This window comes from Notamacropus eugenii, chromosome 3, assembly GCF_028372415.1.
Source record: "Notamacropus eugenii isolate mMacEug1 chromosome 3, mMacEug1.pri_v2, whole genome shotgun sequence".
Classification (NCBI taxonomy): domain Eukaryota; kingdom Metazoa; phylum Chordata; class Mammalia; order Diprotodontia; family Macropodidae; genus Notamacropus; species Notamacropus eugenii.
This window is the reverse complement of record NC_092874.1, coordinates 74,708,082-74,735,271: the sequence shown is the minus strand read 5'-3', so window position 1 is coordinate 74,735,271 and position 27,190 is coordinate 74,708,082. Positions and strand designations below refer to the sequence as shown.

The following is a 27,190-nucleotide window of genomic DNA, read 5'->3' as shown; positions in this document are numbered from 1 at the left end:
AGGGAATTTAGAAAGAATTCATTTTATCAGTGAGAATTTGGTCTAGAGATGTGAGGTGGTAAGTTGCAGAGCTGGGATTTGAACCCCTGCCCTCTTACTCCAAATCCATTATTATTTCCATTGTATCATTCCGTAGGTTTTTTGTTTGCTCTTTGAGGGCAGGGATTTTTTAAAAAAATTATTAGCAGTACTACAGTTCTTCTTTCATATATGTCAGTTAATAATAGGTTGTTGAATTGAAAATTTTCCCCCAACCTGCCAAGAGTTAGGAATGCCTTTTGGTTTTTCTCTCTGCTGTTACTATTTCAGGCTTTTCAAAGCATTCCTCCTTAGAGTATCAACAAGCATTCTTCAACTTTCTGGAAAACAATTTTCCATAATCAGTTATTTGGCTTTTCTTGTAAAACACAAGCAGGTCCTTTGTTCATTGTAAGAGAACTATGTTTATGAAAGCCCACAGTTATCCTCTTCAGAGATCAGTGTTCCATGAAGCAGTGTTATTCAGTAACATGGAAATCCATCAGATTTTTCTTATACTCATGTATCCTAGGCATGGATGGGGCAGTACATTTAAAAAGACCCTATTTGGATGCTGTTTCTTTCCTGTACATCATCATCATTTGCAATATTGATGATTCTGCTGGTGTTTGGTTTAGATTTTCACCAGCTAATTCCAGAAGGGGCCCAGACTAAAACACAGGAGCAGAAGCTGCTTGATTCTCCCAAACACAGTTCAAGAAAGATGCTACATGATCTTCTCATCTTTGCCTCTTTTTCCATCAGCAGTAGATGTAGTTCTTATGACTGATGGTAGAATATTGAAGTATTGAAAAGCTAAAATGATGGCCAAGAAGGAAAGAGTGAAGTCCTATCATTACACAAATATGATTTTGGTATGGGAAATATTGCTCTTAGGACACTGTATATCAGAAATGTTCAGCAAATAGTTAAACAAGTAGATCCTGAAGACACCTTAAGCATCATGTCGGCCAGATTTTTCTTTTTACAGATGAGGAAAACCGTTGAGCAAGTGACTTTTGCAAAGTGACTCATTATATTACTTTTTTGGATATTTTAAGGGAATGTATGTTATGACAAAGACCTCAGAGTTAAACTTGATTTAACAAATATTTGAGTGTCAGCAATGTAGAGAGATAGCGTTAAGTAGTGGAAAAATAATTGGGTTGGGAATCAAGGGAATCTGAATTCAAATTCTGCATCCAACACTTCATCACCTCATATCTTTGGAGCTGGAAGGACCTTATAGGTCATCTAGTTCAATGTCTTCCCTGTGCTAAAGAAGAAATGAAGGCTCAAAGAGTTTATAATTTTTTTTCAGAATTGTATAATTAGTAAAAATAAATAACTGGAATTAAAACTCAGGGCCTCTCACTGAAATCCAGCAATCATTACTCTACATCATGTTCACCTCTAGTTGTGTGGCCCTGGACTAATCATTTAACCTTTCTATACCTCAGTTTTTCATTTGTCAAATGGGGATAGTAATAGGATTTACATCATAGGGTCGTTGTATCTAAGAAGATTCTATATGCAAAGAACTTTGCAAACTGTACAAACTGATATATAAATGCCTGATATCATCATCATTACAATTTTTATTAAAGGTGGATAACACTGTGCTAAGTGTGTCTTCTGGTAGCAGTGATATACACAGATACAGAAAATGGAACCTGCCCTCTAGCAGCAAGGGTACAAATGGGCAGTAGAGTAGAGGGCAGACAATTAAGGCTGGAGAAAGCCTATACAAAATCCCTAGTGCCACACAATATACAACTGAATTCCTGACATTGGAACACTACTATGAATAGCAGTGGGGAAAATTCACTTTGGAAAAACCACCTCTTAATTTCATAGAGTTGTTGGAAATGAGTTCTGGAAGAATGGGAAGCAAAGAAAACAAACAAAAATCCTGATGGTGATGATGTTGATAGCTAGCATTTATACACTAATTTAAGATTTGTAAAGAACTTTAGAAGCCTCTCCTTTTATCATCACAATAGCCATGGGAGATAAGGATTATATCAAATTGGGAAACCAAAGTTAACAGGAGTTGTGTGTTGTCTTGGGTCACCTACTGTTGATACATGTTTGAGTTGGATTTGAACTCAAATCTTTCTGACTACAGGTCTAATACTCTATCCACTGCACATCTAGCTTCCTAATAATAGCATTATTATTAAAAAAAAAGAAAGTAATCTTTGTTCTTGGATATAAGTGGCTTCCGAAAACAAATATCCCCTTTATTGCCTGACTTTCTTGGAAATGACTTCAGTAAAGTAGAGAGTGCTCTAAAATAAAATGCAAATGGTGCAACTTTGGGATTCCCTTAATAAGAGGGAGACAGATCCTGAGAAGAGTGAAGGAACTTATAGAACTGTTTAGGCCAACTTCATTTGGGTTAAGGTAGTTTGAAAAGGCAATGAAAGTTCAGACCCATAATAAAAGAGAATAAGATTTTGACATCTGCCCTCATTCTGGAGCTTGTTTGGACATGGCATGGGGGAAGGACTTCTGGAAAGTGATAGTGTCCAGCCTATCTATGGACAATTTCTGATCCTGCTCACCTCTATGAAGTATATTGTTCCTGCGTACCCTCAAGGATCTTCTTTAGTGGCCATTGAAAAAAGGGAGATACTAAGCATGTAGTTCCATTTAAGACCCACCCACTCAGTGTCAGTGGAACCTTAGACATGGATAATATATGGACAGAAGCTGATACCTTGGACTACTTGGAAACCAAAAAGTTTACAGAAGAATTAGATTGAACAAAAGTGCAAGTCAAATACTTACATTACTCTCTGTGCATAGATTAGGTGATGACTTAAACTTAGATGTCACTTTTCACTAGAGTGAATGGTATCCATTACTGAAGAGTTATATACATCTTTCATCCACTCTGCCCACCATAAATTAAAGATGTTGCTTTCGTATGTCAAGTGCTGCTTCAGATCCCAAGTAATAGCACTATCCTGTGATAGGCATTAGAAGTATTAGAGCACAAATTAAAATAGGAACTCGTGGTTGGAGAACCCTTGTAAAAAACAACCAAATAGGCAGGGAGCCTGTGGGTTGTCTACATATCAGATTTTCTCATTAGCATTAAATTTAATTTAAAGGTACAGAAGTAAGCCTTATCTTTTATTTCTTCTTTAAATCTTATTTTTACTGATAAATTTTGCATTAACAAAGATATATAAAAAAGAGGAAAACAACAATTCAGCAAAATAAATCAACATAGAAGAGCATCTCAGAGTATAGGCAACATGGCACACTTCTTGTCTGCTACCTCTGAAAATAGGGGAAGGAAGAGATTTTTGTCAGTTTGTCTCTGGGACCAGCTTGATCATTGCAATTTTACAATGCAATTTCATTCTTGTTTTATTGTTCCCATAGGCCTTGTCATATTCTCCCAGTTTTGTAGTAGTTTGTATAAATCTTCTCTTGATTCCCTGAATTATTCATATTTGCCACTTTTTATGATGCACTAATATTCTGCACACGAATACACCATGGTTTTATTTAGTCATTTCCCAATTGTATGTCTTAGTTCCCAATCTATATTGCCACAAAATTGTTTGCAGTTAATTTTTTTTTTCAGTATATGGAACCTTTCTGTTTTTCTGCCTGGAGTATGAACTTAGCAGTAGACCCTTATATTTTATGATGATTATTAAAAGCATAGAAATATGTAAGGAACATTTGATGACAAAAGAACTGCCCTATCCCAACCCAGCAAATAAATCCCAAACCAAACAGGAGCTTGGCTTAAATGCAAAGAGTAATTGTTTTTGTAATTTTAAAGAGTTCAAAGTGGCAGGTATATTATTGTTTATATTAATTTATAGGAGAATATTTCATAACATGAAAATCTTATCTTTTGAAAGAAGAAAATGAAAACAACTTCTAACTTTTCCTCAAATTTTGCATGTTTCTTATGTACCTGAGCCATTGAAATGAAACAGTCATTTATTTGGCACCTACTCAGTTCAGAGAACTTGTACATAATTCCAGGTGTACAAAGACAAAAGTGAAGCAGTAACAAAATAGCAGTAATGGATATTTTGAGGCACACATATAAGTAGAATCTTAAGTAGGGTGTTACTGGAGCAGAGGACAGAGCCAAACAAAAGGCTCCTTGAGAAAAATTTTAGGAAGATATAGGAAGACCACACTGAAGGAAATAGCACCTCAGTAAAGCCTTAACAAGAAATAACAATTCAGATTGGGAGCCAGTAAACTGCCCCACTTCCCCTTCCCCCCTCCCTCCCAGCCCAGCACTTTCCTGAATATGGTAAAGAAATGAATGAAGAGGGATGCAGTGAATTTCATGAATATAGAGATGCTTGAATTTTTGGTGATTTATAAATACGACAGCCTGTTTCATTTTTAAATGTAGGAAATTTTTTTTTTCTGATTTATGAAATGACCTTACAGCATGGCCTCCCAAAGATATTAATTGTTTGTGTTCTTTTTTGTAGGATCCAAATTATTGGATAAAAGTTCATCGTTTGGAGCATGGTGATGGTGGGATCCTTGACCTTGATGACACCCTCTGTGATGTAGCCGATGATAAAGACAGAGTGAGTATGAAGTGAAAGAAAGTATGGTGAACTGACTCTTGTGCTAGCCATAGTGTTCAAGATATAAAGTTGTGATTAGACATAGAATCTCATAACATGTTTGTACCAATCATAGTAAAACAAACCCTGCTTTGAAAATGCACCAACCTGAATCGTTGTATTTTTCAGGTTCTTGAGAATTAATGTGACTTGTATTTCATTTAAAAAAAAAATGTGGCAACTTTCTTAAGAGTGTTATTCATTCCCCTGACTTCTTCATTAGAATATATTGAATACAATTTAAACTTCTTTTGGAGACTTACGATTGTTCTTATATAATCCAATTATTGTTGTGCAAAGAAGACGTAATTGTAACTTTAAATTGTGAGACCATGGGCTCAATGTGTGTGATCCCCCAACAAAGGCGTTGGACTCCTTACAATTGAGAAAGAGGCCCTGATGTCAGTTTGATTTTTGCCTTTCTCCCATAAAGGGAATGGAATAAGTAACGTGTGGTTGCTCTTCTGTAGTGTAACCTAGATTGCCTGTCTGCAAACTTAATTAATGAATCAAGGATGAAACAGTCTTTTCTAACATGATTTGCCTAACTTCCAGAAAATGACTACAATTTCTTCTATTGCTGTCAGCATATTTGACCTGTTGGCAGCATTTAAATCATCTGTGAAATAGTAAATTCCCTGAAGTCATGGCTTATTCATCTATATATCCACCAGAGTGCCTTCAATGAGTAGGTCTTATTTGTTAAATTAAACACACACCTCAGTATCATTCTGCTTTAAAGGCACTGCTCAGTGTTTGTATGTTAATGCATTTCTGTATTTTACGATTATAGTGGTCCACAGACAGGCGCTGTCATTTTGTTACTCCTTTTGCCTTCTCATCTCAGAGTGTTTGTTGATGGGATATGAAGGAGTAGTTCCAATGCCAAGAATTTGTTTTGTGTGGGGCGCTGGAGTGCCTGTCTTCAAAGCCTGCACATTCTTCTTCTTCATCACCAACAGATAAGATGATGATGATGATGATGATGATGATGATGATGATGATGATGCCACTGATGATGCCCTTAGAAATGGAAGCAGGCCGCAAGCTTTTCATAATGTTGTATTTTGAATATATTTATAGGTGTAAATATCACTAAGCATTGAATTCTTATTCCTGTAAAGAGATGAAAATCTTGTCTAATGTTTTTAAGACAGATGAGTTTTCTTGCCAAATATCTTTCTGTAAAAACATGTTTTCCTCAGAATAACACTGGTGTATGGATGGAGTCAGTGAAATAAAATTGTTAGGCTGCATAGTAAAGGGGTGAAGGAGGAAGAAAGATGATAAATTTATCTCTAACACCAATATTGTTAACTCAAACAGAGCTCTGTAGTTAACCAAGTATTGAGTAGCTTTGCTATCCTCTGGTACAAAAATGAAGCTTTTTCTGGAGCTACAGAAAGGAGGCAGAACTAGTCAGCAAGCATTCTTGACGTGTTGAAGCTTCAGGTTGCAAGTCTGCAAATAACATGCAGGCCGTATGACATTTTTGAAAGCTCTGGAGCATTGATATTTACCAAATTATTTATTCTATAAGAGAATGCATAAGTAAGAAAATTGAATTTATCTCAGTTCTTAGGAGATTTGATTCACTCATACCTGCCAGGAGAGGATTTGGTAAACATTGTCAGAACTGATGTTTCCTTATTATGGTGAAATGATTTAGGAGAAATATTCTAATAAAAAGTCTCCCCCTCTGTTCCAAAATATGATTGGGTATCATTCATTGGCTGAATCTTGCCTTCTGGTCTATGACTCATGGATAAAATATTAAGGTCACAATTGAGAAAATATTTAGTCAATTGCATTTTTTGATTAAAACATTCTTCTGTTACACTGAAGGGACCAGGGACAGGAGACTCTCACATCTTTTTACTGCAGCTCTTTCATTATGGATACAACCCATGTAGATCATATTAGACTCATCTGAAACTAGAGATGCTATAGGGCACATAAGGTCTTGCAGTCCTGAGATACTTTTAGCTCAGTAATGTGGGTTCTCTCCACTCAGGCTTTTTCTATCTATGTGTTCATTGTTTGTCTTCCCATAAATCCTCCAAAGCACATATTCTAGGTCTTTTAATATTTTTTTGGGGGGAGAGGGGCAAACTGGCACTCAGCCTATTACATCATGTTCTCATTACATTGCCCTGAAAATTTGAGATGTAATTCAAGTTCAGTTACCCTGAGAAAATGAAATAGCAAAATATCATGAACATTAAAAAAAAAACCCTCCACACATTTCAAGTTTTTTAACACTAGATGAGCTAGACTTATCTATTGATGAAAAAAATTAATTTTATTATTTTTGAAAAAGTTTTTTTTAATCCTACTATTTCTGTTTTCTTTGCCTGAAGTATAAAAATAATGTACCATGTCAACTGATGCAGTTTCTTCCTTTGAGGTTTTTAAAAATTCTGGTCTTTCTGGTGTTAAATTTTTTTTATCCATGTAATCCATGGTGTGGTATTCAAACAATTAACTACTTTGTGGCTGCTGTCATTTTAATGGCACAGTTTTACTAACTTTATTATAAACCTTTTAGGCATGAAAAATGAAATGAGTGATTAAAAGTTCAGAAATTGTTTTACTACCTGAAATGAATTGTGTAGCTTTTAGATATATAGCAACAAGATGGTGGGAGAAGAATATTTGCATTCTGAGGATTATGAAAAATTCAATTTTTAAAACATGGGCTTTTTAAATTTAATGAAATAGAGACTCTAGTGTCTTAAGGATTTGGGGATGGGACAATATAGAAAGTACTTCTAACCGAGATTCTCTCTAGATCATATAAGCCAAATCCATCTTTTTATTATTTTAAAAAGATTTCCCCCAAAATGACTGACTCACTTTCCCCAGGAACATATGCAGTGTTATACAACCTTCCCAGTTAATAATTTTTTCCTTGTATTTATAGCTACCCCCTGGTCATCTGTGATAACAGGAGAAACAGAATGATTAAAATGAACATAACATCCAGTAATAGTATAGGTTGTCAAACTGGATAATTGGTTGGTGGATTATTTATGAATTGATGACATCCAATATATCTCTTCTGCCTTTTTTTTCTTTTTTTGGTCATGGTATAGGTGAGAAACACAATGATTGTGCTTGAATTTTTTTTTTTTTTTTTGGAATTCTTTCTCTCTGCAAAGAATGCCAATTTTTAGCCCTTTCCTCCTAAGGTCTTATTCTTAAAACCTTTAATTATGTTTGTGACTCTTCTTTGAATTTAATCCAATATTTTGGTGCACTTCTTAAATTACAGAGCCCAGAAAGGTGATATATTTTGTATCATTTAGTAAGTATCTGAGCATTATGGCTGTTACTTTGATACTTACTAGACTCTAAATGTTTGCTTAACATATACTGTGTCTAAAGTATTGTAGGAGAGGGACACAAAGAAATAAGACTATTTCTGTCAACAAAAATCTCATTTAATACTGAACTGCAGCTTAGGTTTGTTGATGCTAAGTAGTTGCATCTTATTTCCAGTTTCAAGTCTATTTTCACTGATTTGTAGGTTTTGGCTTCTCTGCTAGTATAGAGTAGTTAGTTGTAAACATTTAATCTTGCTTTAGGGAGGGAGTATTCAAGGAGTATTTGGGTATGGGGGCCAGCTCTCTGTTTTCAAACTTTATGAGGTACGGTTATGCAATCACTCGAATTGGTTATTGTTTCACACTGGGTTATAGAAGTGCTAATGAAGTAGATCATTTGGCCATTATAGAGAGAACTTTTTCTGTTATTTCTGTATAAAATAAATTATAATGGAAAATCAGAAGCCCTGTGTAGTACTACTTAGGTGACCTCAGGGAAATTATTTAGCTACTCTGTAGCCTTCTCTTGTCTCTTTCTCATGAAAGTGAAAGAGTTGGACTAGATGACAGCCAAATTCCCCTCCAGTTTTTAATCTTAATGAACCTATGTTGTACCCCTGTGAATTTGGGAGCCTAGTACTTTTGAAACTGGAATAAAAATAAAAGATGGAATGCTCAGTTGACTCAGTATATTTGAGGGAACTTACATGATCGCCTATTCAAAAAATTACTGGTTATAACTTAATACAGCATCCTGTGATGACTGCAGGTCAGTTATTCATTTTAAGAATAATCAGTGATTATCTACTCTGCTTTAGGATAGCTAGGTGGTACAGTGGATAGACCACCAGGCCTGGAGTCAGGAAGACCTAACCTCAGACACTTGTTAGCTGTGTGTGTGACTCTGGGGATGTCACTTAACCCTGTTTACCTCAGTTTCTCTTCTATGAAATGAGCTGGAGAAGGATATGGCAAACCATTCCAGCATCTTTACCAAGAAAACCCTAAATAGGGTCATGAAAAGTTGGATGTGACTGAAATGACTGAACAACCAATTGCTTAATGAATACATTTTCATTTATTCATCCACTTATTTTTTGGAGCAGCTAGGTAGCAAAGTGGATAGAACCCTGGGCCTGGAATCAGGAAGATTTGAATTCAGATATGGCCTCAGACACTTACTAGGTGTGTGACCCTGGGCAAATTACTTAACTTTGTTTCCCTTAGTTCATTTGGAGAAGGAAATGGCAAACACTCCTGTGTCTATTCTAAGAAAACCCCAAATGGAGTCACAAAGAGTTGGACACAACCGAAAAATGACTGAACAACTAAATCTACTCTGTGCAAAATATATGTAAATTTCTCTCTCTCTCTCTCTCTCTCTCTCTCTCTCTCTCTCTCTCTCTCTCTGTCTCTCTGTCTCTCTGTCTCTCTGTCTCTCTGTCTCTCTGTCTGTGTGTGTATGTGTGTGCCTCTCTCCCCTTTTTTCAGATCTCACTTCTGTAAAGTCTCTTTCAGGTCTTAATCCTTGAGATTAAGTGCCTCCTTCAAATTAAAGATAAGGCAATATTATTATGTTATTGCCATTTTACAGATGAGGAAACTGAAGCTCAGAGAAATTTAGTCACATGCTTAGTAAATGGCAGATCAGGATCTTCTTATTGCTTGTGTGGTGACTTTTTACAACCAAATAAGTGAAGGAGAAAGGTTTAAAAAAGCACTCTGGAAAATCAAATGACTTCTACCTGGATAGGATTTTATGCAGAAAGTGACATTTGAACTCTTACCATGAAGGATTTGGACAGGTGTAGATGAAAGGCAGAGACAACAACGTGAGCAAACGCACAGAGTTGTTTTCAGAGAAGAATGACTAGTCCAGTTAGTCTATGGCATGAGTGAGAAATGGGCTAGCTTGAGGCCTGAACAAGATTGTATACCTTGAATATCAGGTTATGGAATCACAACATACAATATTATTCCTTGATCTAATCCAGGTTACTGAGGTTGGAGCACAGCTTGCTAGGACCTGTTGTTGGTGCCTGTGTGGGAAACTGAATTTACTGAAAGTGGAGACTGCCTCCTAGTGTGATTGAAAACCTAATGGACTATGGACTTGTTTCTTCATGATATGTACTAAATGAGTTATGTTATTTGTGTCCTTTTGAAATCTTCATTTTGGGAGGGGGGAGAGCAAATTTGGAGTTCTTAAACATAAATCTCTCGGGAATGTGTTGTGATTTAAAAATGGTGTACCTAGAAAATTGTCTTTCCATGTTAATTATTTGGGAAACAAATTAGTAAGTGTTGTTTTCACACGGGTATTTTTGAGAAATTCTTCCACTTATCCAGCTGCTCTGTTAAAGCTGGATTAAGAAAAATAAATAGTTTGGTTGGTTTTGGGTTACCTGGTTCTTTCACACATAAGGAATGCACTAGTTATTCTTGCTGTCATGCTTTCATATTGATTTTCCAAGTGGTAATGCCAGATATTCTGAGACTAATCTCTCCACTGGAAGCATCAAATGTTTTTTCCTTCTTCCTCTACTGTTACTCCTGAGTTAATAAAAACTTGCTTTCTTCAATTCATCAAGGACCTGGTTTTTAATGACATTTTCACACAATACCCATGAGGTAATCCACAGGATTTTAGGAGATGAACAGATTCTCAGAAATTGTGCTGTGGACAATGAAAAGAAATCAAAAGCTGAGATTTCCCTGGAGCTTAACTTGTAAATATGGTCCGTATTCCATAATGGCAAGTACGCTAATGAAGCAATTTGAGCTACATGGTTAATGACGAAACATCTTCACACAGTCCCTAAGTACCTAAGGAGATTTCTTGACTATAGTCTGGACTCTGAGGTGAGCACTCTCAACACCTTTGATTTATCATCACAGGGCTAATTTTCCATTCCCTTTTATTGTCTCCTCATATCATTCAGTCAGCATCTTTTAAATGCCTACTATGTGCCAGGGGTTCTAATAGGTGCTGGGCATTCAAGGACTGAAATAAGGCAGTTCCTATCTATAAGAAACTGATATTCTCCTGCCATGGACATAGACAAGTAAATACAAAATAAATGCAATGTAACTAATACATGTTATTCTGGGGGTGGGAAGGGCATTGACAACTGAGGGTTCAGGATGAAGCTTGTGTAGGAGGTTGCATTTGATCTGAGCCTTGAAGGAAGCCACAGAGTCCAAGAAATTGATGTGAGAAGGGAGTTCATTTCAGGCATGGCAGAGGACTTGTACAAAGACAACAAGAAGGAGATGGAATGTTGGGTATGGGGAGCATCAGGCAGGGCAATTTGGTGAGAAGGAGTTTGACTCTATGTTATTTATTTTCATGCCATAACAAGCCAAAAGCAAGAAAAGCTTCTTCCTGTGTGGGGTGTGTTATGAAGTAAACAAACAATGACATAAAAAGTAGGATCCTCATAGAACTGAGGTGCCACTTTGGAAATTTTTCATAATAATTCTAAGAATATTTTATTATGTATTTAAAAAAATAAATTGATAAACAAAACCATTTTTAAACACAATCTTTTAAAGCTGAGTGCTTTTTGAGGACTTACTTCTGGGAAAGTAGCTTTAAATTATGCTACTGAAATGTCTGAAGAATCAATCTGTGTTTTAGAAGTTATCTCAGACATATTTTTAATATATTTATTTTGAAAAAATTTTCATAGAAACACATTCATCATCACCTCCTATCCTATTCAATTATCTGCGAAAGACAAAGCAGTCTGTTTGAGGATTACTCTTTCAATTATAATGAATGCTCTCCTGGAAAAAAAAAAAGCATTTTTGGTATTGTCATTTTCATTAAATCAGTCTAATAAGGTGTATTGACTTAATTAATTTGGAAGTCTCTCTAACTATGAATCTTGGAAGGCAGCAGTGTTTTTGTTCTTGTTCTCATATGCAGCATTTTGGGAGAAGACCATATGGGATAATTGCTTATAAGACAGAAATGTCTCACCTCTACTCATGGGTCTTTAGGCTGGCTTGTAGTGATTCAGCTTTACCAAACAGTTACAACTTTAGTCAGATTAAACATGAAAAAGAGGAATATGTTGTACATGTGTACATCATGGATTTCCAAGATATAATAAAATCCATATTTGGTACCTTTTGGACTGCTGATGTGAAGCTCACAGAGCAAAACTTCAAAAGGTCAAAATTAAGAAAACACCCTAATCATCTTTCAATATTAATTGTAAAGATTAATATTATAAGTGAAGTTCTCATTTTGAGGGCAAAGGCAGCTTCTGATTGTTTTGACATTCCAGTTTCTCTGAATTGTCTATATTGTTGTATTAAGAGGTCCAAGTAGCTCTAAATTGTTACTTGATTAAAGGAAATTTGGCTCCAAGATGTAAGTGTGAGGTTTTTTTTGGGGGGGGGAAGGGTTTGTTTCATCCTATAGTATATATTTTTTCTTTTCTATTCTTTTCTTGCTTCTCTATTTTCAGATTCTTTTTCTCTCCCCCTCTACTTTTCTTCTCTCAGACTCTCTCCCTCTTTTTCTCTCATCCTCTTTCCCTGTCTTTCTTTTTCTTACTGTCTCAGTCTCTCTGGTCTCTATCTTTCTTCCCCTCCCCCTACCCCAGCTGACAGAAAACAATCAATTAAACCTGTCCTTGCTTGGTTTCTTAAAAGTGCCCAGAAATTGTGTGAAAATATTGCTGGCTTGTCAGCAAGTCTGGTGTACCCCTTCTGATGTTTAGCATATTAAACTTCCTTTAACCCAGGCAAGTGAAGATGTCATGGCCGCTGAATTAAACATACTTCACTTTCTTCTCTTTCCTCATTAAAAGACAAAAAATAGTAAAGCTGAAATATATCAAGTCTTTTCAAAGGTGCCTCACTCATTCCCACAATAGTTTTTCTCTACTTGCTGAGAATACTCCCTTCCACTGTGGTGTGCATTGCCGCAAATTTAACCCCTCACATACCCCACCCCTAATTTTCCTTCAGCCAGCTTTAGCTTAGTCAGAAGAGAAGCAGAGAATCTGAGGAGGTTGGCCAAAGACAGGGTAGAGAAGTCAATCTGGAGCCTTTAGAATGCCCTTAAACTCAAGAACAAGTGAGAGGGTCAAAGAGTGATTGCTTTGGACTCAGAAGACTGAGATATTTCTGCCTTTTGTTACTAATGTGACTTAACTTCTCTTGGGATTACTTAGCTTCTCCTGTAAAATGATGGCTCTCCAGCTCCAAATCTATGAATTTTAATAAATCTAGCAACAAAAAATCATTCCTGTTTTATGTTCTATTTTGATGTTTACATTCCAGAAGTTTATTTCCATTTAATTGATTGATTCTTCTGATTGGAGAACAGACCTGATTGAAGACATAGGAGATTGCATTGCTGTTATCTATTGGTATTAAATAGGGAATATGGAATCTACCCAGTTTAGTTGGTAAGTTTTACCAGCGGTCTACTGATTTTTACAAGAATGAGAAACCTTTGGATATCTCAGTTACCAAATTGGTTGAAGAGGATAACTAAAAATGTTGGGAATCTGATAAATTGATTTGGTCCCACAGTAAGGAAAATGGAGCACTGAAATTTTTGTTTCACTCCTTTATTTAACATGTAGTAGTAGGGAGTTTCTCCTCCCCAGATCTATTGGGTCAGGGGGAATGTGGGCAGATCTGAGACTTGGGGAGGAATAGATTTCTTAGATGGGCACCTTTCTGAGGAACATGTTGGGGCTTTAGTGTCACAAGAAGGCAGAATTAGACATGATAAACCTGACAATTAAAGGATTACAGGATCCAGGGGAGTATCATTGAAGCTCAAAGGAATATAGCAATTTGATCTCAGCCCCTTTTATTGTTATCATACTAGGGCAGAGAACTCACTTGTATTTTGTTATGAATTTGCATCAGATCTTCAGCTTTTATAACTTGTTACTGTGATCATGCTTTGATTCTTCTTATATCAGTAAAGATATGCCCTTTTTTTTTCTAGTACTTCCATAAACACACTCATGATTAATTTTTATTTACGAAATAGTACAGCATCCATGAATAATTTTCTAGTTTCTGCATAAACATTTCTCAGGAGCATGCTTTTTTAAAAAAACATTTCCACTTGACTACTTAAGACTCAGCTTCAACCCCCTACCCCCAGTAGCACCTCATAATTTATTTATATGCTAGGCTATTCAAAATGAGGCAGTATTATCCAAGTGCAGTCATGGTGATTTCTGCTGTCAAAGACTTGTCAGTTAATATATGTACATTTTTGGTGGAGTTGTAGGGTCTGTGTCAGAGATTATATTAATTCATACTTGAGTTAGAGGCAGTCTGAAATTCCTAGAAAGGAACTTGGAGTTCATTGTGTTGTCTGAGACAGGTTTTGTGAAAACTAGAGCTCATTTGTTGGAGTGATATTGAAGTGGAGTTCATAAAACATTCATAAACTCTGCTATGTTAAGGGATCAAGTTGCTGCTAAAATTTCTAGACATAGCAAGTGAACAGCTTGCATTTGACACAAATCTCATAGTTAATCCCTTTGAAGGCTCTTTATCTCCTTAATTAATGCTTGGCTGTGTATATGCCTGACATTGGAAAAAATGGAAAGAAATTTTTTCAGTTAAATAGAGGTGAAATAGCTTAATAATGAAGAAGATATGGGGCTCAGTAATTTTTAGAATGTGTTTCAGATTGATTATAGGATTGTAGTTCAACTGTAAGTCATCCCTTCCCACTGTGTGTGTGTGTGTGTGTGTGTGTGTGTGTGTGTGTGTGTGTGTGTGTGTGTCGGGGGCACTCCTCTTCCCCCCCACCCCTTCAAGCATACTTTAGTCCATACTGAGAATATTCTGCCCTCCATGTGACTTTCTCCTTGTTTTGAGACATGAAGCTTCACAAGAAGAGATGATTTTTGGTAGGTGATTATATTTGAATGTGGTATCTTCTTATTCTAGGTATTTGAGTATTTCATGAAAAACTTGAAAGGGCTATTAGAACATTCATTGATTAGGGTTCTATTATAGTTCTACTAAATCCAGCAGTTGTGTAGGACTCTGGGAACACACGTACACACACATGCACATACACACAAGCTTGTATTTTATTATAATGGCAATAGTACTTGACATTTAGTATTTTAAAGTTTGTGAAATAATATGTATGATTATCTTCTTTCAATCTTATACTGGCCCTTTGAGGAAAGTGCTCCAGTAACTATCTTTACTCTGCTAATGAGGAGACTGGGTCACATAGATGAAGTCTCCTGTCTTGGGTCATGCAGCTTCTAAATGTTGGAGATCAGATTTGGCTTCAGGAGCTGATGGAAGATCTAACATTCTACCTTGAATTCCATGTTGCTTTTCTTATAAGATAATGAAGTTTTTTGAGTAAGTGGAGTGACAAAGGTTAATGACTGTAAATTAAGAAGGATGTTTTGGCTGCTAGGTGAAGGCCAGATTGGAGCCATGACAATCTGGGGTCAGAATAGTCCAAGAAGAAATAATAGGATGGTAGAGATGTGATTAGAGGGAAATGGATAAAGGGAAGAGTAGAACTGAGTGGTAACTGATTGGAGGTGGTTGGAGGGCTTTAAGAGGGAGAGTGAGGCATCAAAAAAGTTTTTCCATTTATAAAAGACAATAAATGGCTGTCTTGGGACTATGTTATCTTCCTCTACAGTGTCACTCCATACAAATACTGACTGCTGACGTGCCTAGGGAAGCTGGTCAGCTCTAGCTGTTAACTGCAATTCACAATGGTGAACTTAGAGTATGAGGGATATTCACTGTACTAGAACAAGGGAACTCAGTTCAAATCAGCAAATTATTTTAGCTGACAGTAGATGTGTGAACATGAGCTTAATTAATGAATGTTTATAGTCATCGCCCAAATGGCATCTTTATTTTTAATACGTACAAGGAATGTAGTGAGAGAGAACCAGATACATTTATAAGTATGGACTACAAGATATGTACTAAATTATACCTCCCCCCCCCCCCACACGCACATGCACGCACACATACTTTTAAAAATACTTCAAAAGCAACATTTTGTTTGACTTTGAGAAGATACATACATCAGCTATATTTTCTGTTGTGTACTCTTATATACATTTTGTACCAAGTTGTTGATTTGAACCGTCTTCTAGCTTCATTTTGATAAAATAAGCAACTATAAGATCTGTCTTGTGGGGTTATGGGATTAATTCTGCTAATATGTTATTGCATGAGAGAAACCTGTGCCTTTCATCCCATGGGAAGAGTACTTGAAATCCTGGTAAAGTTGAATTTTAATGTGGCAACATAAACAAATCCTGTATGAAAAAAGGGGGGAAATATCACAGAATGTTAGAGCTGTATTAGAGATTTACAGATGATCTGGTCCAACCCATCCATTTTATTCATGTGGAAACTGATCTCCAAAAAGCTGAAGTGATTTGCCAAACTATTTCATTTTAAGAGATACATTGAACTACAGAAATTATAAGATGAAGAAAAGTCACTTAAATACCTGCTGAAATAGTTTTCCATCACTTAGATCAATTTGAATAGGTATTAGATTAAAAAACTTAGAAAAACATAGCCAAGGTAGAAATTTTGTATATTTTTAAGGTGTATTAAAGATCAGAAGTACTTGCTTTTAAAGAAAACTCTTTAAATTAGGGGTACTTCAAATTAAAAAAAAAGCAACATGCAGTATTCTTCTTTAAAAAGAAAGACAATAATTAGTTCTTCTTAGTTAAATGTATTTTATTTATCATATTTTTCTGTTTCCATTTTCCCTGTCTTCTTTATCTCCCCCCAACCCACATTCCACATAAAGAGAACATAATTAAAACATTTTTGCATGAACAAAATTAATGGAATTAAAATGAGAGTGGCATCATGTAGTTGGGAAAAAAATTGTAGCGTTTCTTTGATAAAGGTCTCATGTCCAGGATGTATAAGGAACTGATTCAAATTTATAAGAACAAGAGCCAATCTCTAGTAAATAAAACATCAAAGAATATGGAAAGACAGTTTTCAAAGGAAGACAGCCAGACTATCAACAATGAAATGAGAAAATGCTCCAAATCACAAATAATTCAAAAAAAGCCAATGAAAAAATTCTGAGTTTTCACCTTATACCCATCAGATTGTTAAAAAAAAATGACAAAAAAAGGAAAAATGGTAATTGTTGGAATATCTTTTGTAAATGAGTACACTGATGCATTGTTGGTGGAGTTATAAACTGGGGGTTCAATCATTCTGAAAAGCAATATGGAACTATGAATATATGCTTTGAGCCAGTGATACCGCAATGAGGCCAATACCCCAAAAAAATTAAAGGAAGAGGGAAAGAACTCAAATATACAAAAGACACTTCTAGCACCTCTTTTCATAGCAGTTCCGAAATGGAAACTTGAAGGCAAGTCCATCTACTGGTAGATGACCAAACAAAATAGGGCATATAAATTAATGAGATATTATTGTACTATCAGACGCAGTAGCCGCAACAACCACAAAACAATGATTAAAGAGATGGTTTCTGGGAAACCTGGGAAGATTTTAATGAACTGATGCAGAACTAAGAGCATGATTTACATAATGAAAATATTATAAAGAAAAAATGTCTTTGAAAGACTGAAGAGCGTTAGTCAGTGCAGTGACCAACCACAGTTCCCAGAAAACTTATGGAGAAACATGTGACTTGCTAGAATGGTGATGAACTCAAGTTGTAGACCAAGGAATACATTCTTCTTGCTCCCTTTCCTTCTTTCCTTTCCAGACTCCTTTCTCCTTCTTTCTTCCCTAATGTGGGGAGGGGGAATAGGGATAAAGTAGCAAAAAGGAAAAAAAAAGAGAGGGTCATGGATGGATCTTTTTGAAAAATGCAAAGGAGAACAGAAGGCCAGAAAGAAGCATAGAAAAAGAAGATAGCTTTGAAATCCGGAGGTTGAATTTATTATTTTTTTTATAAGAAAGCAAATTGTGCATAATAAGGGTTGCAGTTTCCAATACAACCTTCTATTTTTCACACACACACACACACACACACACACACACACACATATGGAAATACACATTTTATTTGGCATGTAATGCTATAAAGCAGTATATAATTGAGTATAAAAATAAAGTTTTTTAAAAATTAGGTAATTTTGAATACATAAAATAATCATTTTTTAAAAATTAGGTAATTTTGAATACATAAAATAATCATTTTATCATCTTCATTCAGTTCAGACAGAGCATGGTCTAACTGAAATGAGAATCTGGTTTTTGATTCATTTAAACCAGTTGACTTACAAACCTACATGAATGGGTTCCCTTTACTAAATAAATAAGTTGAATATAATTCTTTCAATTTTCCAAAGACTGCATTTTAATTTTGCTTTTTGGAATTAGGTTCTGAGAAAAGACATTAATAAAAGTTAGGAGGCATGAAGGCTAATTAGATAATATAATATGTTATGTCAGTTTTCCATATTTAAAGAAGTATGGCCATAGATCAATCATTGAGTCTCTGAAGTTCAGTTTTCTTATTCACAAATGGGATTTTACAGAATGGTTTTTGAGGCCTTTTCAGCTTTAAAATTCTGTCATTCAAGAAGTACAAGCAAAATCTAGTTTAATTAGTTAAATCAATATTTATTAAGTTATAGAAGACTGGGAGGAAGGTAGATTAGATAAGATAATTAAAATTATAATTATCAAATATTTATAATACCAAAATATAATACTGCATAAAAGATTTTCAGTATTATGTGAGATCTAGGAAGATGTTGTTTTCCAAAGGTTCTTAAGTCCATTCTGAACAGTAAATGCATGTTCCTGTAGATATTACAAATGGTGGCTGATTTCAGAGACTTGCCTAGGAAATTTGATTTAAACTATTTCATGCCTGAAAGTTAATATTACTCCTGGTTAAACAATGTCCTGCCATCCTTTATAACATTGTTTCTATGGGAAAATATTTTTGCCTCCTGACTTTGGTGGTAGGAGCAGAACTCTAGTGTATTCAAAGTTAGTGTGACAGTAGAGAGAATAGTAAACAACTGTCTGTATGTCCAAGTCAATTTTCTATGACTGATGTTAAGCCTAAGACTAATAGTCCTAGGAGGTTTAGTGGATGAAATATTGAACTCTTGGAGTCTAGAAGACCTGAGTTTAAATTCTGCCTCTGGAAATAACTGTGTGACCCTGGACAAGTCACTTAACATCTCCTTGTCTCAATTTCTTCATCTGTACAGTGGAGATAATAATCTCACAATGCCTCATAGAATTATTGTGATGCTCAAGTTAGATAACATATCTAAAGTACTTTGCAAGTCTTAAAGCCTTTTAGAAATACTAGCTATTTGTGTTACAATTATTGTTATAATTGTTGAAATTATTATCCTAAAAGTTCCTCTGGAGAGAGAAGTTAGTGCCTTTTCCAAAGTGACATAGTGAGTTAAAGATAGAATATAAAAGAGAAAATGCAGAGAATTAGAATATGAGAATAGGAAGAGAGTAGGAATTTGAAGAGGAGAGATAGGAATACAATTTTTTTGAGTCTGTTCTGCTTTCTATCTCTTTACCTTTTATTGATTTCTTTGTTTTATGTTGACAATACTTTCTGCTCTTAAATTGTTTTGTATACTAATGGTTAGGTTGGTCAGGATGTCCAACATATTTTTTTAACTTAAAAATTTTAAAATTGATATTTTATTTTAGCACCACAAACATTACAGATGAAATACTCAAACCAGTTCCAGCCTCTAAAATAGTTAAGCAAAACATCTGTTGTAGAGTGATTGTGATTGATAATACATGTAAAAGCTGTTTTTTAAAAAAAGATCCAGTTTACAAGGGAATATGAACTACTAGTATATGTGTTTACATCACAGGCTAATTGAGTTTGTGTACTTTGGAATATGGAAACCGTTGACTTTCATTTTTGAAAAACAAAACAAAACTTGATGTTAATCTTTAAAGACCTCAACCATTTTCCCTTACAGATTTTCTCTCATTTCTAACATTTTTGAAAGCAATATTGTTCAAAGAAGAAAATGGGATGAGTCGATATTAACCACTGTGAAGAATGCATAAACTGAAGCGCATCTCTCTCTACTCATAAGATTCCAGTAGCACCTAATTTAAAATATGCAGAACACTAGTATGATCTTAACCATTTTGGGGGATGGAGGTAGAGCTAGACAAAAGTGAAGTCTTCTGCTTTTTTGATTGCACTGTTTTGTAACAGAAACTTGAGTGTTAATTTTTTTAGACATACTGGTAGAGTAAGCCTCTCTCTCTCTCTTTCTCTCTCTCTCTCATACACACATATGTGCATGTGCGCCTATGTGCATGTGCGCATATGCACACGTGCCATGTGACCTTGGGCAAATCACCGAACCTCTCATCGTCCTAATATATTAAGTTGTAGACAGGTTGCTGATATATAACCGTGATACGTGCATACATGTCCTATGTGAACAAAACCATAGGTTTGAATAAAAAAAGGCTTAAGTGACCCCCAAAATACTTTCTAACTAAGACATCTCTGATTTTTTGGATAAGAAAGCAAGCCCAGGTTGATAGATTTAGTGCAGTAACCTAAATGATATATTGCATAATTAATAAGTTTGTGAGGTTAGCCAACTTATCACATTTACTTTATCATTAATGTACTTTCTCACAGCTTTATAGATTTATATAATTGTGTCCTAATTTGTGCAGTTTTAGACTATTAAAGCTTAAAATTGCACTAAGACTTTTGATATACCCTTTAGAGTCCTGTAGAATTTCTTCATATCTAGTTATATTTCTTTCCACTCTCAGTTAAATAATATTTCTTAATTTTAGCTCATTTACCATATAGCTCTTATGTTTTTGGGGTGTGAGATGGCAACTTTTATTTATTATTTTTACTAATTGACCTTTACATATGCCTTTAAATTCTTGGGACAGTAATGTCCATTATAATCTATTATTTCATTGGTGTGGGCACAGTCTGCTTGGATATATATAGTAATCTCATTACATCTTATGTAGATAGTGGTCTTTTGGTGTATGTAGCACCCACTTCATTCTAATTTCATCAACTCGTAGCCAGCCTACTGGCAAGAAACCTCTCTACATTTCTTATCTAGGTCTTTCCTTCATTGATGGATGTGTATATGTCTAGGTCCATATTCAAAACCTTTCCTAGTTGTAGAACCATCAGAGATTGAGTTCTGCTGGTTTTGATCTTGAGACTTCAGAGTTACCTACATGCCAACATGAGGCATTAGAGTTAGACTTGAGTGGCGGCAGGTGAGTTTGAGAATTTAAAATAAATTCATTTGTTTCCTTGCAAATGCCCTACTATAAAATTGAGAAAGTTTCTATGCGTCATGGTGTAGAAGATTGTTAAATTTAATTTGCTCTTACACCCTAGATAGTACTTGATTAGTTGCCAAAGCATATTACTGTCTTCTGGGATTATAGTATGTAGTCATGGTCACCTGCATCCACTTCCTTTCCCTTCTTTGTCCACTTCTCTCTTATTTGATCATTTTCCTCACCATTACACAACCTTATATAACCTCAGAGATTGACATGAGGCAAAATAAAGGAAAGCAATGAATGAATGAAAAGACATCCATTATGTACTTAAGTGAGTGAATTAACTTCCCCTGTGATAGGAAATATTGTTTCTGAAAGTCTAGGTCAGATATGGTGGGCACAAGTTGGGAAGAAGTTATGTACATGCTTTCTTTTTAAGGGGCATGTTATTTCCAACTCCCTTTTTGAACAGATGAGTTATGAAAAAGTCTGAGAAGGATTTCTTTAATTGTGCTTTTTAATCTTTTTTTTTGTTTTTGGAGGAGAAAGGCAAGGCAAATTGGGTTTAAGTGACTTGCCCCAGGTCACACAGCTGGTAAGTGTCAAGTGTCTGAGGCCAGATTTGAACCGAGATCCTTCTGACTCCAGGGCCAGTGCTCTATTTACTGTACCACTTAGCTGCCCTGCGGCTGTAAATCTTTTTAATCTTGATGAAAATGTTTTCATATTTTTTTATGGTAAGGGATTTTAACTCCTTGAAGGAAAGCCCACATGCTGAGAAAAATCTCACTATATTTGATTATGCTGACTTTTGACTCTTTCCTGTACATTATATGCACATTATGGCAAGAAGTAAATTAGAGGCTGTTCTGGGGCTAAGGTATTTGCCCACACCCTGTAAGCATCAAGTTGTGCTGGTATACCCTGTTTTACTCAGCTTCATCTATCTTTCGTTCTCCTTTCATGTACTTAACAGCATGGGTCACTCTTTTGTTTGATTTCTTGATTGGCACCATAGTTTGACCTGTCCAACTAGAGGTATTCAGTTAATGTGGTGAACAGTGAAGTACACATCCTCTTTTCATGCCATACAACTCGTTAATATTACTCAGACTGTGTTGGCGTTTATCTCCTTCATTCTTCCCCTTAAAGTTGCTGTTTCACAGTATTGATCAAACTTTACTTAAGATCTCAGTGCCATTATCAATGTTTCCTTGAAGTTTACACCTTACGTATTGTTTAATTTAATTTCTGGCTTATTTTTGTGATATTGTCTGTCCTGGAGTTGTTCTTTTATGCTGGATTGAGATGGCAGATAGGGTGAAAAGGAAACTTGACAAGAGGTATTCCTCTGTTTGTGGCAATTCCAGGAAAGACTCAGTGAGAGCCTTGAGATATTCCATTTCATTGAATAGCAAACGATACACTGTGGGAACCCAGAAAAGGCAAGTTGTATTTCAGCCCAATTTTCATCCAGGTGATCAGAACATAATTGACTTTCAGGGTTAAAGCAACCCCTGGGAAATAAATTTAGGGATTTTGTATTTTCATTGAAGATGTTGCTTTACCAATGTTTAGTTTCTCTATAATATTAAAAACATCCTTTTCTTCTTTATGTTGCTAATCAAGTGAAAAAGGCTATTTCAACCTTTTTTCTTGGATTTTGGTGCAAGGCTTTTGGTGTATTAGCATATAAATGAAATAGATAAATTGACATCTCTAGATACTTCTATACACTTAATATGCCATGTGTTTACAAGTATAGAGTTATACACAGGGTCACTGAACAGTATGAAATTAATGAAGTGTCAGATTGGATGGACCAATTAATTTTTTATGTAGTCACAAATTATTTACAAAATATCAATTAGTATTTATGTTGCTTTACTCTTAGAAACACTCTTTAGGATTGGTTGATATTATAATAGTAATAGAAGTAAGAATTGGATTTGTGATTTCATTGGATAGGGAAATTCTCGGTGTGGAAACTCTCTCCCGGTGGAGATCTACTTGTCTTCTGGTAGCTATAGTCTTGTGGAATTGCATAGAATCTTGAGAGGTTAACCTGTCCACCATCACAAAGACAGTGTGTGTGTGTCAGAAATGGGAACTGAAGACCATTTTTCTAGGTTTGGAGACTGGCTGTCTAGTCACCCTGACAGGGTATTTATCACTCTAAGAATATTCATATAATTATTTCTTTGATTTAAAAAGGAGAGAGATCACCTTATGATAATGAATAATATAAAAATGGGATAATTTCTGTAAACCCAAATGACTTTCACTTTCCACCTGAAACACTATATTTCAAAAGCAAAGATCTTGGCCCAAATGGGACATTTTTGGAAATGTGTGTAGAAGGTAATTTTGTGTGTTTACATGGTGACTATATGAAATAGTTAATAGCTCAGATTAAAAACAATGAAAATAGTAGGCATTTCTCCCTTTCCCCCTTTTTTAGGTAGTGGCAAATTAAAAGAAAAGACAACATTCTTTATGCATTAGTCCTTTTTTGAGGGAGGACCATTGATGATAGTTGTAAGTAATTACAAAAACCACTCAGTGAGGATGCCAGTTTTGCATAATAATTCTTCCTTGGCTGACTGCCATGGATTGTGTATGCCCCCTTGTGGTCTTTTCATATTATGGTGGAGGCTTTTTGGTTGATTTGTTTGCAAGGAAATAGAATTCTGAATCCTAACACTGTAAGGATTTATGGGGTGGTCACATCATTGCCCATGCCTAAAGCAAGATTACAGCTAAACATCCTCAATAAGTTGATTTGGACTATTTTTCTCTAATGGAACTTAATGAATTCATTTCTTCTGCCTAGATACTGATGCAATAGTAGTAGTAGTAGTGATATAGTGACTCCATGATATTGGTTTCTCTCAGTGGTTCTAAAACTTTATTTTAGCTAACATTTTCCAAATAAGACTTTGCTTAGAGTGGTATTTGTTTTTAATCTCCCTTTATTTTTGAGGGGCATATGTATTGAAGAGCATGTTTAGAATCACTGGAGGAGACCCAAAGAACTAGAATGAGTAATTCCCTATAAAACCCCAAAGCATTTGATGGTAGAACTCATCACAATAAAAATAAGTCATACTGTCACCTTACAGCCCTGATAGTAGACAGTAGGTATTATTATCTCCAATTCTTTTACAAGTGAGAAAAGTGAGACCTAGAGTTTATGTAACTTACTCAGTTATCAATTTAGTTAATGTCAGAACTGGGGACTTGAAGCTAGGTTTTTAAAAAAATTTCAGATCCAGGTACTTTTCCCTATGACATGCAGAGTATTAGTTCCAAACATTCAACAGCTATGAGTTATTCTAACATGATGTGGGCTGTTCTATTTATACATGAATTTAAAATGATTATTTTAAGTTGTATAAATGCAGAACGTGGGCAGCTAGGTGACACAGTGAATAGAACACTGTGCTTTGAGTCAAGGAAGAATCATCTTCCTGGTTTCAGACACTTACTAGCTGTATGACCCTGTGCAAGTCACTTAACCCTATTTGCCTCAGTTTGCTCATCTACAAAATAAGCTGGAGAAAGAAACGGTAAACCATTCTACGATCTTTGCTAAGAAAACCCCAAATGGGGTCGTGAAGAGTCAGACATGACTGAAAAATTATTGAACAACAACAAATGCAGAAAAAGATTTGGTTCCAAAGGCAACCCCATAGGAAGTAATAATAAGGCAAGGTGAGGGTCCTATGTCAAAGTAGTATTGTGGATTCAGGTATGAGTTTGGATGGATAGGCACTGGTACAGGCTAGTTGTATAATTCTTGTCCTTGAATTTACTGTTCCTGAGCTTGAAGGGGAGGGTATAAGGTCCTTGCTTATATTACTTGAGAGGTCAAAAACCCTGAGCCTGATGTCTTAAATTTGTCATTAGAAATATCAAGACACCTTTACAGAAGTGGGCTGTTAACCTTGACGATTGTTTGCCAGAATCTAATTTGTTTAATTAGTGCTGATTGTTCTTCACTTCCTGCTCTAAACTGCTTTGTAATTGCTACTAGCAGTAATAATCACAACTGTGTCTGTTCTTTCAAGATATTGATTTAACTTCTAAGCAGTACTGCGGGGCAGGACTGAGTTTTAGCATTAGAGATGAGATCATGTGCCTTCTGAGAATTCACAATGAAATTGCTGGAATTGAAAAAGGAACCAGAGGTGCTAACTGGATGAAATTGCCATGTCACATTATTTAGAGCACCATGAAACTCTGATAAAGGAGTAGGAAGAAATTATCACATACCAGAAATGTGATCCAGTAATCTCTCTTCCTCCCTTCCAAACCCCCTGAAATTAGCATTGCTGCACTGTTTAGTGTGTGATAGTGGGGAAGGTTTCTAATGTTAGTCACCATTAATGATAACCCTGACTATCTGGAAGATCCTGAATCATATAAACATTAAATGATATCAATGTACCATATTTATCTTAATACTTCAAAGATCTGTATTTGTTGTTTCCTTAAATAATAACCTCTTCCTGTTTGAATTTGCCTTTATTGGAAAGTCTTTTAAGATTTGCTGTATCCAAGGAATTAATGACAGTGAAATGACATGAACCAGAGGTGTTGGAGAAAGTTGCTTTGTGGGAGTTATTTATAGTTAGATTCAAATCTGATAAGCAGAAGCAGTTGATCTGGTGATAAGCCCCATTAAATTTAGCTAGGTTGACCATCAAACAATACACATCCATATGGAATACTTGTTGCTTAGTGGAAGTTGCTAGACATTACAATCTTCCGGCAGAGCCTCCCAGAACCCAAGGTCACCTTCATGTTTAAAAAAAAAAATCATTGTGTTAAATTTATTAATTTAAAAATCTTGACTTAATTTCATTAAAAAAAAAATTCCCCTAATATACCTTTCCATTATGTAGGTAGGTCTAATGTATCTTTTTTTTTTCCTTCAGGAAACATTCAACCTTTCCATATGCCAAAGAACTTTACCTTTAACCATAACACACAGTGCCTAGTACAATGAACGTGAATTGACATGCTACTGGTGATTCCTACAAATATTCAGGAAATGCTTATGCAGGAGAAGCATGCTGCTATGTGATAGCATCTTTGGAAGAGAAGTTTCTAATTGTGGACTTAGGTGGCACAATGTATCCATATAGCATGCTGGACCTGGAGTAAGGAAGTTTACTTCAGTCATATCTGACTCTTTGTGACTCTTTGGGGTTTTCTTGGCAAAGACATTGGAGTGGTTCGCCATTTCCTCTCCAGCTCATTTTACAGATGAGGAAACTGAGGCAAATAGGTTTTGGTGATTGCCCAGGGTCATATAGCCTGTAAGTGTCTGAGACTTGATTTGAATTCAGGAAGATGAGTCTTCCTGATTCCAGGTCCAGCTCTCTGTCCATTGTACCACCTAGCTGCCTTTAAGAAGTCAGGAAGACCTGAGTTTAAATGGGGCCCCACACATTTACTGTGTGATGCTAGGCAAAACACTTTATTTCTGTTTGTCTCATTTTCCCCAACTATAAAATGAGGATAATAATAGCACCTAACTCCTAATATAATTGTGTGGATGAAATGAGGTAATATTTATAAAATCTTTAGCACAGGGACTGGAACATGGTAGACACTTAATAAATGCTTATTTCTCTTAAAGAAATACCTCCTACTAATGCAGATTTTTATTTCCTCTGCAATTTACGGTCTTAAATAATTGCCTGGGACACTGAGAGATTAAGACCCTGCCCACAGTTGCATGGTCAGTATGTGTCCAATTCCTTTCTGATTCCAGGCCCAGCATTCTAAGACTAAAGCGGTGAGATTGTTTTGCTTTGATCCCTGACCAGTCATCTTGAATGAATAATAATACAACAAACCTTTTATTAAATGCTCACTGTGTGCTATCTGTTGTAAACGTTGATAAAAATAGGGACTAGGTATGAGTTTGGATGGATA

General features: G+C 35.5%; 1 protein-coding gene across 21 annotated transcripts in view; it reads left to right on the top strand.

Annotated features, from left to right (window-relative positions):
* The window catches only part of PARD3 (par-3 family cell polarity regulator), a 728,954-nt gene that overhangs the window by 127,632 nt on the left and 574,132 nt on the right, over positions 1-27,190 (top strand). For all 21 annotated transcript variants that reach the window (XM_072651995.1, XM_072651989.1, XM_072651996.1 and 18 more), the window contains exon 2: positions 4,500-4,601. In XM_072651995.1, coding sequence (XP_072508096.1) covers positions 4,500-4,601 — 102 coding nt within the window. The remainder of the gene's footprint in view (positions 1-4,499; positions 4,602-27,190) is intronic.